Raw genomic sequence first — 12,871 nt, 5'->3', positions numbered from 1 at the left:
TAGTTGAATCAGGCCTGCAGACCCTGTGGTTCCCAGGAATAGGACTGACAATCACTGCCCTGGCTCCATTGACTAACCAGCCTCTCCTTGGACTAGAAGTTCCCCTGCCCCCAGTATGGCCCAATATGGAATGGGCCTAGAGTTTGTGCCTTTGTCCTTTACCTTCTCCTATATCACCCACTGTTTATGGTCTGTCTGTGTTTCTGTCGCACAGCTGAGTCGAGTGGAGACGAATGGATTCGGTTCAGTTTGTTCATGCAGTCGTCCTGATGAGCCCTTCCGAGCTAGCTAGTTTATGCTTGTGGCTAGAAACTCCAGCGAGGATTTGAAACTTGTCTGCCGAAGTCAGGACTTGGTAGAGTATTCAGAATAATTACGTTTTTATCTTAGTATTTTATGTGAAATTCACTGCAATAAATGTGCTTTCGCTGTCACCCAGGCTTGATATTGGCTACACTAGCTAGCTACTTCCCACTCCTTACTGCGGGACAGCAGTGCTCGGCAAGCAGAAGCAAAGGACACTGTGCTCCATGTTCAAGTCATTTATATTTAGTAGGTTGTGTTATCTGTTTTAACAAACCTTTTTTACTTTTGTACTTATGTATTGCATATAGTTTTTTTGTGGTGTGGTTTTCATATAAGCCCTTAGGCTTCCAACTACACCTGCACACCTTTTTTTGTTGTTTTGTTTTTAATCTGTATTGTTGTCGATCACTTTTTTATTTTTTAAATATATATATATTTTTTTCTCCTTTATTTAACCAGGTAGGCTAGTTGAGAACAAGTTCTCATTTACAACTGTGACCTGGCCAAGATAAAGCAAAGCAGTTCGACACATACAACAACATGGAGTTACACATGGAATAAACAAACATACAGTAGGAAAAAAAAGTCTATATACAATGTGTGCAAATGAGGTAAGATAAGGGAGGTAAAGGCAATAAACAGGCCATAGTGGCGAGGTAATTACGATATAGCAATTAAACACTGGAGTGATTGACGTGCAGAAGATGAATGCGAATGGGGTGCGAAGGAGCAAAATAAATAAATACAGTATGGAGATGAGGTAGTTGGATGGCCTATTTAAGGTGCAATGATCCGTGAGCTGCTCTGACAGTTGGTGATTGAAGTTACTGAGGGAGATATGAGTCTCCAGCTTCAGTGATTTTTGCCGTTCGTTCCAGTCATTGGCAGCAAAAAACTGGAAGGAAAGGCGGCCAAAGGAGGAATTGGCTTTGGGGTTGACCAGTGAAATATACCTGCTGGAGCGTGTGTGTGCTGCTATGCTGATCAGTAAACTGAGATAAGGCAGGGCTTTACCTAGCAAAGACTTGTAGATGACCTGGAACCAGTTTGGCGACGAGTATGAAGCGAGGGCCAGCCAACGAGAGCATACAGGTCGGAGTGGTGGGTAGTACAGTGCCTTGCGAAAGTATTCGGCCCCCTTGAACTTTGCGACCTTTTGCCACATTTCAGGCTTCAAACATAAAGATATAAAACTGTATTTTTTTGTGAAGAATCAACAACAAGTGGGACACAATCATGAAGTGGAACGACATTTATTGGATATTTCAAACTGTTTTAACAAATCAAAAACTGAAAAATTGGGCGTGCAAAATTATTCAGCCCCCTTAAGTTAATACTTTGTAGCACCACCTTTTGCTGCGATTACAGCTGTAAGTCGCTTGGGGTATGTCTCTATTAGTTTTACATCGAGAGACTGAAATGTTTCCCCATTCCTCCTTGCAAAACAGCTTGAGCTCACTGAGGTTGGATGGAGAGCATTTGTGAACAGCAGTTTTCAGTTCTTTCCACAGATTCTCGAGTGGATTCAGGTCTGGACTTTGACTTGGCCATTCTAACACCTGGATATGTTTATTTTTGAACCATTCCATTGTAGATTTTGCTTTATGTTTTGGATCATTGTCTTGTTGGAAGACAAATCTTCGTCCCAGTCTCAGGTCTTTTGCAGACTCCATCAGGTTTTCTTCCAGAATGGTCCTGTATTTGGCTCCATCCATCTTCCCATCAATTTTAACCATCGTCCCTGTCCCTGCTGAAGAAAAGCAGGCCCAAACCATGATGCTGCCACCACCATGTTTGACAGTGGGGATGGTGTGTTCAGGGTTATGGGCTGTGTTGCTTTTACGCCAAACATAACGTTTTGCATTGTTGCCAATTTTGGTTTCATCTGACCAGAGCACCTTCTTCCACATGTTTGGTGTGTCTCCCAGGTGGCTTGTGGCAAACTTTAAACAACACTTTTTATGGATATCTTTAAGAAATAGCTTTCTTCTTGCCACTCTTCCATAAAGGCCAGATTTGTGCAATATACGACTGATTATTGTCCTATGGACAGAGTCTCCCACCTCAGCTGTAGATCTCTGCAGTTCATCCAGAGTGATCATGGGCCTCTTGGCTGCATCTCTGATCAGTCTTCTCCTTGTATGAGCTGAAAGTTTAGAGGGACGGCCAGGTCTTGGTAGATTTGCAGTGGTCTGATACTCCTTCCATTTCAATATTATCGCTTGCACAGTGCTCCTTGGGATGTTTAAAGGTTGGGAAATCTTTTTGTATCCAAATCCGGCTTTAAACTTCTTCACAACAGTATCTCAGACCTGCCTGGTGTGTTCCTTGTTCTTCATGATGCTCTCTGCGCTTTTAACGGACCTCTGAGACTATTACAGTGTAGGTGCATTGATACGGAGACTTGATTACACACAGGTGGATTGTATTTATCATCATTGGTCATTTACGTCAACATTGGATCATTCAGAGATCCTCACTGAACTTCTGGAGAGAGTTTGCTGCACTGAAAGTAAAGGGGCTGAATAATTTTGCACGCCCAATTTTTCAGTTTTTGATTTGTTAAAAAAGTTTGAAATATCCAATAAATGTCGTTCTACTTTATGATTGTGTCCCACTTGTTTTTGATTCTTCACAAAAAAATACAGTTTTATATCTTTATGTTTGAAGCCTGAAATGTGGCAAAAGGTCGCAAAGTTCAAGGGGGCCGAATACTTTCGCAAGGCACTGTATATGGGGCTTTGGTGACAAAACGGATGGCACTGTGATAGACTGCATCCAATTTTTTGAGTAGAGTGTTGGAGGCTATTTTGTAAATGACATCGCAGAAATCGAGGATCGGTAGGATAGTCAGTTTTACGAGAGTATGTTTGGCAGCATGAGTGATGGATGCTTTGTTGCCAAATAGGAAGCCAATTCTAGATTTAATTTTGGATTGGAGATGGTTAATGTGGGTCTGGAAGGAGAGTTTACAGTCTAACCAGACACCTAGATATTTGTAGTTGTCCACACATTCTAAGTCAGAACCGTCCAGAGTAGGGATGCTGGATGGACGGGCGGGTGCGGGCAGCGATCGGTTGAATAGCATGCATTTAGTTTTACTTGCATTTAAGGAGCAGTTGGAGGCCACAGGAGGAGAGTTGTATGGCCATGAAGCTCGTCTGGAGGTTAGTTAGCACAGTGTCCAAAGAATGGCCAGAAGTATACAGAATGGTGTCGTCTGCGTTGAGGTGGATCAGAGAATCACCAGCAGCAAGAGCGACATCATTGATGCATACAGAGTTTTCTTTGGTGCAATTTAAAAAAACAAACATTTTAATGAACGTTGTTGCTGGCAAACTCTCCCCATTGAGCAGTAGACTGTATCATGGTGACATCCATATGGTTACTACCAATTTGACACATTATTTTTTGTGTAGGCTGTTAACCTACTCAAAATAAAATAAATTGGGATGGAAGAAATTGACCATGTAATACAGCTGCGCAGTGGGAAGCAACTCCAGTTGGCAAGCCTCAATACAACACAGTTGCATTGGTCATTCGCACCAGCTTGACTGAACCCAACCAATCCGCTCGCCTCCACTTTACTCTCAGCTGCGCGACATACAGTACGTCATAAATTTGGGCAACAGGTGTGTCCTTATAGCCTCTCCCGGTTCTCCATAACATGGATATCTCGTGTCATATTATGTCGGTCTGGTTTAGTGTCAGTCTGTCCAGTAGCTGGCTTTGTGTGTTGTACTTAATTCAGGGGATTTTTAGTTTTATGTTATACAACCCCAAAGTTAGCTTTCACCTCTCTCCAGATACCTAATGTACAGTACATTATCTCCTGCTCTCTCTGCCCCTCCCTCTCTCTTTTCAGCCTAAATGTACATCGGGGATGCAGCCCCTCTCCCCTCTCTAACCCTCTCTCTGCCCCTCTCCTCTCTTTTCCCCCTCACCTCTCTCTCTCTGCCCCTCCCTCTATCTCCCCGTCCCCGTTTCCTTTTTCTTCTCTCAAACCCCTTTGTTTCGTGCTCCACTCTCCTGTCCTCCTCTCTCCTCCCGCCCCTCTTTTCCCCCAGCAGCAAAGTGGAGCGTCCCCCGTCGTTGAGCCTGTACCCCAGTGGAGAGGGCATGGGGATGGTATGTGGGGGTGGGGGGGCTAGGATGATAATGCCTGGGTCTGGGACCGACTTCTGGCAGGTCAACGAGCTCAGCCAATCCCGCTACACCTCTGGCTACCAGGTGTGATAGCGGCTCCATCCCAAATGGCACCCTATTCTTTTTATAGTGCACTACTTTTGACCAGAGCACTATGGCCCTGGTTAAAAGTAGTGCACTATATAGGATGACATTTTGTATGCACACAGACACTCCCCCTGGACCTCACGTCTGCAAAACACGTCATGCCACACCCCCACCACTACCACCGTCAATCAGAATCATCCAGACACATCCCTCACGCCTGCATGTGTCCCTCGTCTTCCAAGAGATTTTCTTTGTGGTGCTTGTCGATAGTTTTTTTATGGCGGTGAGTGTAATGAAGACATGACAGTGTATGAACAGATATGATGAATACATTAATATAAGGATAAAAATATTACATTAAATTGGTGTAATTTCTTTTCACTTATGTACTTTTTTCTACAATAATAGAACATATCATAGATTCTATCGTCCCGTTTGCACCTGTCTTTACATCACGTTTCACATGTAAGTGTGATGCTTTGTTACTATGTGTACGCGCAAGATTGTGAACATTCCAACGTGCCTTGCAAGAGAAGAAGCCTGGCTTCCCTATTCTCCACCCTTCAGCCTAAATGTACATTGCACACTCTCCGTCATTACTTTAAAAGCATTGGCTTGATGCAAACATTGTCTGGAGGGAGTTTCCAACATTGTTAAATCCATGAAGGGAAGTGTGCACGTGGACACTTTGGGAGAAGGGTGGATAATCGGGATGCAGACCCTCTTTAACAATACAGCCCCTTAACCTCTTTAACCACTGACCTCTGATGCCCCAGGAGGATGGTTCCGAGTCGGACTCGGTGGCGGCCACGCCCAGTAGCACAGGAAGTAAGTCCAACACGCCCACTTCCTCCGTCCCTTCCGCCACCGTCACGCCCCTCAACGAGGGCTTCCTACCACCCGGCGAGTTCGACCCAATGCATGCTGTAAGCCGCGGCATGAAGAGTGCTAAACACCTCAGCAAAAACATGGAGGTGCAGGTCTCCCAGGAAACCAGGAATGTCAGCATCGGTGAGTGTAACGTGTTGTTACACACACACCCATGCATGTATTGATAAGGTCCCTCAGAGAAGGAGTACTGATCTAGGATCAGGTCCCCCCCTGTCCATGTAATCTTATTCATTATGATCTAAAATGCAAAACTGATCCTAGATCATCACTCCTATTCTGAGATGCTTTGTGAATATGGTTTTGAGTGTGTATGATATTCTATCTGTACTCAGGTATGGGTAGCAGTGACGAGGGGTCAGAATTCCAAGAGATCATCGATTCCACACCAGAGCTGGATATGTGTGTGGACCCCCGTCTCTATGGTGGAGGAAACAGGTAACACACACACACACACACACACACACACACACACACACACACACACACACACACACACACACACACACACACACACACACACACAGAGCAATGATTAAATATCAGTGTGTGTGTCAGTCCTTCCCAGGGCATTGTGAATGAGGCGTTCGGTATCAACACTGACTCTCTCTACCATGAGATCAAGGATGCCAAGTCTGACATCATCGGGGATGTTGACGCTGGGGCGGAGCTACTAGGTAAGTCAATCAGAGGACTATTGGGTGGGGTATATGCAAATTAGCTATAGGAAGGCAGCCTAGGTAAGTCTCTGGTCATGTTCCAGGCTGTCTACATTGCAAACGTTGCATTGCATTAACGAATGGTTGTGTGTCATGTCATCGACTGCACAGTCGTGTGTCAGATTTATTTATTTCAAATAATGTGTTTAGCTGATATGTTAAACACCTATCGAGCATTGTGAGTTCTGGCATGCGTCTGAAATGTAGTCACCCTGGAACCCGACCTCTGTCTGCACTAAGCAAAGAGTCATTGGGAATGTAAGCTGCGGTGCTTAGTGCACCAGCTGTGTCACCAGCTGTGTCATCATTGCCATAGCTCTGGCTAGCTCTGAACTTTGGCCATGCACACAGCGAAATGTTCATCACCACCTCACATTCCCGGCAGCTCCCCCATCCTCCACTGCACCGCAAAGCACCCTAGGATATCACTTGCGCAATGGCAGCAGTCCCCATTTATTTTATACATTTGAGTGGTTGATTTTACAGGGCAAGCTAAATTATTCTTGATTTAGTCTTGGTTTACTTCCTTTTACCAGGTATAGTTGACAGAGCTTTATGAGTAGTTTATTTAATTGCGATCATATTAGTTTATTGACCCATGACCCTTCTCTGTGCTTCCTCTCTCCATTCCTGTGTATGCTGGATACACCTCTAGGGGAGTTCTCAGGTGTGTATCTGAACCCTCTCTTTCTCTCTCTCTCTCTCTCTCTCTCTCTTTTCTCTCCTCTCTCTCACACACACACACACACACACACACACACACACACACACACACACACACACACACACACACCTCCCAAGACACAAATTACCACTGTGTGCCTGTAGGCTTTACCCAATGACATGATGCTACAACAGTTGTTTTAAATGCTGATCTAGTCCAGATATTGTCCAGATAATGCTTTCTTTGATTGGTTGGTCATAACGTTACAAAGCTCAACTGAACCCTGTGGTCAATGAAGGTGAATCTCTCTGAGTCTAAACTGACAGTGTTCTCTGGTCTTGGACAGATCCAAGTTCTCTTTTTACTCTCTGAAGCTTTTGTATATAACAAGTGCTTATCAGCATTCTCTCTCTTTTTTGTCTCACCCCATCCCTCCTTCTCTCTTTCTCTCTGGTCTGTGCCCCCCTCCCTCTTCCTTCTCTCTCCCCGTTTCTCTTCCTCTCCCCCAGTATGTGATGATTTTTTCGGTAAGGCTTCCTTTAGCCTTATTCAGCATCTCTGGCTGTTGCTCATCCTCCCATGTCGTTGTGTCTGTCTGTGATGTCTTGTCTTTTCTGCGTTCCATGTTGTGATGCCATTTCCTACCTGTTCCCCTGCTGTGATGTCACTTCCACCCGTTTCCTGTTGGCTGTTATTTGAGTCTGGCAAGCCTTTTCTTTTTGTATTTGTTTTTCACCTTTTATTTAGATTTTTAATTCATTGCTTTGTCCTCATGTTTGACACTGCGAAAGCTCTAACGGTTTTGACATGAGGTTATTGTTGGTAGGGTTGCCAGGTAGGTTGTGCCTACCAGAGAAAATATTGATTTCTCCTTTTTGGTTGAGAGGGAATGAGTCCCGTCCAGTCCGTCAAGACAAACACTTTTCATAAACCTTTAAAACATTGGAAATAACTTCAAAACAATGGTGTTCTTTTGTGTTGGTTGTATTACCAAAATAAATTGATTACACACATATTACACACGTTACACACATGATTACACACGTTATAAATATAACAAACAATGAGCTCTGGTTCCTCAAGAAAAGTCCTGTACCTCTGGCCTAAAAGAGTCCAGCCCGGTAAATGAGTTCAGTTAACCCAAGTGACCTCAGTCACGCAATTGTCTTTTCATAAAGTGATGCATAAACCCTGTCTCATTAATACAATCAGATTGCAGGAAACAGTTTTACCACACAACTATAAAGTGTCACATCTCTGTAGTCTTCACTACAACTGAATCAGGGCTGTTCCTGGACGTTCTGCTGCCCTAGGCAAGACAAAAATCAGAGGAGCAGAACATAATAGCAGCCCAATTAAAAGGCCTATGCTGCAAATTAGACACAATTTTTAACACATCTGGTTAGTAGGCTATATAATCAGTTAAATGTCAATAACATAGCCTAATATTTTCAATCTGATTACATTGATAAAATCACCAATGCCCTGGACATTTTGCTGCCCTAGGTGAGATAAAAATAATTACATCTTAGTCATGAATCTAAGCATGGCACTTTCAAAAGTTACCTTTCCACCCAGACAGAGGCTCTACTGACACAGAAACCTGTAAGCGTCAACTGCTGGCTACTAGTCCGTTGTATAACCCAACAACAGAAGTGCTTCCCTAAAAGCTGCCTGGGTTTAAACAAACATCTTCTCTTTTCAGAAAGAGAAAAGCTCAATTAATAGGGACAGAATAGCAGTCATTTTTTTATCTCCTCGAATATTATAGGCTGCAGTTTAGCTTCAGATTGTCATATACAGGAATTAATATATCCCCATATGCATCGGAGTCACGTCTTTCGCTGACATTTTAGAGCTTGTTTCTACCATAAGGCGTCACGGAGTTAAGCATTGTTATAATCTTGATATAATCTGGATACGTTTTATGTATTTATTACAAAATATAAAGCAAACAATAGATATAATTTTTGCCCTCTTCTTTAACAAATGGTATGTGATACCATCACTCAATTCGAGCCTTTGTTTTAGTCAAACACACCAAGCCCTTCTCAGACATGGAGGTATTTAATCAGTGCATGCGACAGTGTTGGAGTATTTGACTATACCGTCATCAATGGATAGGATAATTGTGTCTGTCAAACAGGTAGGCTTACCACTTATTTTTTGTAGGATGAAGCTCCAATTATATTTTACCTCTGCTTTGGAGAGTTACAATGTTGCTATCACTATGAAACCAGCTACCTATAGTAGGAAAACAAGTTACTTAGTAATAATATCCCACCTGTTATCACACATGGCACGATCACATAATTGTTATAATTACAATAAAAATAACACTGATAACATATTTAACATATATTTTAATATTTCTGTAGAACTGTAAAACAAAGTAAGATCATTTGAGCTTTGGAAACAACTGCTGTCATATATGCATTGTGGGCCCCGTTTCGCTGGAGCAGGGTAAAATAAGCTTTGTCAATGACCCAGCCTTAACGAATTTTGTTTATTTACATACCGAATTTGATTGTCGAACATCAGTTTAAACAATTTATTTATTTTGTCTCCACCTAGAGTGGCCTCTTTCCTCTGCTGTGGTGCTGCATTGCAGTCAGCGATGTCTTCTCTCGAAGCTGTCCATGGTCCTGAAATCAAATAATCTGAGTTTGCTTGGACACCAGTCTGATCTCCAGCTCCTTCCACCTTTGGGAACTATCTAGGTGGTCATGCGACTTCTCATGTGAGCTAAGGAGGTGGCACAGATTCTTCCAGTCCCTGGTTCCATCCCTGACCAGCACAGATTTGCACGTGTGAAAAATATTTGCAGCAAAAACTGTGGTCTCTTCACTCTCTCCCCGTGGGCCACCAAAATGTTTCGTTGCCCCTCATCTCTTATCATGATGCCTCCCATCCTTATCATGATGTGGCCCAGGCTGCACTAACATATCTCGTAAAGATCCCATTCCTATATTTTGGCCACTCACCGGGATATTTTATGTTCTTTGTGTGGGAGTCGGATTTAATCAGCAGCACCACTGTCATCCGGGAGTCTGGGTCCAAGATAGTAGGGTCTTCACTGGCATTGTTTGGAGGTGTGGCTAGGCCTGGTGCGACCACCTGTTCTTGTCCAGCCAGAGAGCTTTCATCAACGGTGGAATTGCATGGCTCGGGCTCCTCCGGTTTGCCCTCTTCGCTCAGCGAACGGGGGCTCGTCGTTGTCGGCGAATAAGTGGCCTGCCCAAGTAGGCTTGTCATTCTCCACACCAGCTGATGGACAGTGCTGCATGCTGATACATTTCACCAGAGAATTACTTTGGTTCAAAGATTGTGCCTATTTTCTCATTGTTTAAAAAAAAATTGCTTCCTGATGATAGTTTTTCACTAATTACTTTAATCACTAATCGTCTTCGTCACACACAAACATAAAAAAATACTATCATTTAATTGGCAGATACATTTTTATTAATGTTTTACAATTGAAAAATCGCATATAAACACACACATCACCATAGCTACCAATGATAGTGGGAGTGAACTTCGGAAGAAGCGGGAATGGATAGCAGCAACGCTATGAGCTGGTGGCTGGGATGCCACGGGCGGTGTAGTAGCGGATTAGGGGTGATGGAGGGCGCCAGCCAATTGTCAAAATGCCGCCATAGGCGGCGGCCTAATCTTGCCTAATGGGAGGGCCGGCCCTGAATTGAACACATAAATCATCACACCAAAACCAATGAAATACCGAATGCAAAAATATATAGTCAATCGGTCAGTCAGACAATCCAATCCGTCAACAGATCTCCGGCGGGGAAAGGCCACGAAGAAACAGCGGAGACCAACGTAGATCGGTAGTCGAACAATAGACCTGAGTAGAGCCAATACTGATTGATTCTGCCACAAGGTTACAGTACAAACTTTTTACTACAAACAAAACAAACTGGGTCTCAACGAGCTTCCAAACTGAGGGTAGAACACTTCCTCTCTCGCGCCACTGTCACAACCTACTTTTTGCGCAGCTAATCCTGGCTATTTAATAGAGAATTAAAGGGGAATCGCCCTATTGGCAGGAGAATCACGGATACGCTTCAGAGAAATTCACCTCCGTCACAAAGCGGATGAAAAGATCCTTCAGTTGAATGACTTAATTTCAGAGATCCATTCCCTTTTGTTTGAGCATGTCACAGCAAACACATCATTATTGTATACAGTGCCTGACGAAAGTATTCGGCCCCCTTGAACTTTGCGACCTTTTGCCACATTTCAGGCTTCAAACATAAAGATATAAAACTGTATTTTTTTGTGAAGAATCAACAACAAGTGGGACACAATCATGAAGTGGAACGACATTTATTGCAGCTGTAAGTCACTTGGGGTATGTCTCTATCAGTTTTGCACATCGAGAGACTGAAATTTTTCCCCATTCCTCCTTGCAAAACAGCTCGAGCTCAGTGAGGTTGGATGGAGAGCATTTGTGAACAGCATTTTTCAGTTCTTTCCACAGATTCTCGATTGGATTCAGGTCTGGACTTTGACTTGGCCATTCTAACAGCTGGATATGTTTATTTTTGAACCATTCCATTGTAGATTTTGCTTTATGTTTTGGATCATTGTCTTGTTGGAAGACAAATCTCCGTCCCAGTCTCAGGTCTTTTGCAGACTCCATCAGGTTTTCTTCCAGAATGGTCCTGTATTTGGCTCCATCCATCTTCCCATCAATTTTAACCCTCTTCACTGTCCCTGCTGAAGAAAAGCAGGCCCAAACCATGATGCTGCCACCATCATGTTTGACAGTGAGGATGGTGTGTTCAGGTTGATGAGCTGTGTTGCTTTTACGCCAAACATAACGGTTTGCATTGTTGCCAAAAAGTTCAATTTTGGTTTCATCTGACCAGAGCACCTTCTTCAACATGTTTGGTGTGTCTCCCAGGTTGCTTGTGGCAAACTTTAAACGACACTTTTTATGGATATCTTTAAGAAATGGCTTTCTTCTTGCCACTCTTCCATAAAGGCCAGATTTGTGCAATATACGACTGATTGTTGTCCTATGGACAGAGTCTCCCCCCTCAGCTGTAGATCTCTGCAGTTCATCCAGAGTGATCATGGGCCTCTTGGCTGCATCTCTGATCAGTCTTCTCCTTGTATGAGCTGAAAGTTTAGAGGGACGGCCAGGTCTTGGTAGATTTGCAGTGGTCTGATACTCCTTCCATTTCAATATTATCGTTTGCACAGTGCTCCTTGGGATGTTTAAAGGTTGGGAAATCTTTTTGTATCCAAATCCGTCTTTAAACTTCTTCACAACAGTATCTCGGACCTGCCTGGTGTGTTCCTTGTTCTTCATGATGCTCTATGCGCTTTTAACGGACCTCTGAGACTATCACAGTGCAGGTGCATTTATACGGAGACTTGATTACACACAGGTGGATTGTATTTATCATCATTAGTCATTTAGGTCAACATTGGATCATTCAGAGATCCTCACTGAACTTCTGGAGAGAGTTTGCTGCACTGAAAGTAAAGGGGCTGAATAATTTTGCACGCCCAATTTTTCAGTTTTTGATTTGTTAAAAAAGTTTGAAATATCCAATAAATGTCGTTCCACTTCATGATTGTGTCCCACTTGTTGTTGATTCTTCACAAAAAATACAGTTTTATATCTTTATGTTTGAAGCCTGAAATGTGGCAAAAGGTCGCAAAGTTGAAGGGGGCCGAATACTTTCGTAAGGCACTGTATGTTTTTATTTTCGGAAATCTTTTGGTCTTTTCTTGGTTTCATTTCAGCTTGTGGGAGTTGGTTTAAACACCATGATTCTCCCCAAAACCTCCAAACGTTCATGCATAGAATTAACCCATGAATAGCCCCAGAATTCACATTCAAAGACGATTAATCTGTTCATGAAAAAAAGTAAACTAAATGTATAGTTAATGAACAGTTGTAGAGTTCATGAAGTGTTTATAGCGCTATAGAATGAGTGTAGCCTGGTCCCAGGTCTGTTTGTGCTCTCAGACAGATCTGGGACCAGGCTAGAAGGAGTGTTGTTAGTGCTAATCAATGCTAACACGAATG

The 12,871-nt window shown here is 43.1% G+C and overlaps 1 protein-coding gene across 9 annotated transcripts in view; it reads left to right on the top strand.

The window, feature by feature from the left end:
* The window catches only part of LOC135556073 (C-Jun-amino-terminal kinase-interacting protein 3-like), an 81,360-nt gene that overhangs the window by 19,512 nt on the left and 48,977 nt on the right, over positions 1-12,871 (top strand). For 6 of the 9 annotated variants that reach the window (XM_064988970.1, XM_064988969.1, XM_064988972.1 and 3 more), the window contains 6 exons: positions 4,377-4,434; positions 5,316-5,550; positions 5,763-5,865; positions 5,986-6,104; positions 6,802-6,813; positions 7,320-7,337. In XM_064988970.1, the coding sequence (XP_064845042.1) occupies positions 4,377-4,434; positions 5,316-5,550; positions 5,763-5,865; positions 5,986-6,104; positions 6,802-6,813; positions 7,320-7,337 (545 nt within the window). The remainder of the gene's footprint in view (positions 1-4,376; positions 4,435-5,315; positions 5,551-5,762; positions 5,866-5,985; positions 6,105-6,801; positions 6,814-7,319; positions 7,338-12,871) is intronic. The other 3 variants (XM_064988977.1, XM_064988975.1, XM_064988971.1) reach the window with 1 other exon arrangement.

The sequence above is a fragment of the Oncorhynchus masou genome, chromosome 15, assembly GCF_036934945.1.
Source record: "Oncorhynchus masou masou isolate Uvic2021 chromosome 15, UVic_Omas_1.1, whole genome shotgun sequence".
NCBI classification, from domain to species: domain Eukaryota; kingdom Metazoa; phylum Chordata; class Actinopteri; order Salmoniformes; family Salmonidae; genus Oncorhynchus; species Oncorhynchus masou.
Note: the sequence above shows the minus strand (reverse complement) of the source record. Positions and strands in the feature narration are given on the sequence as shown.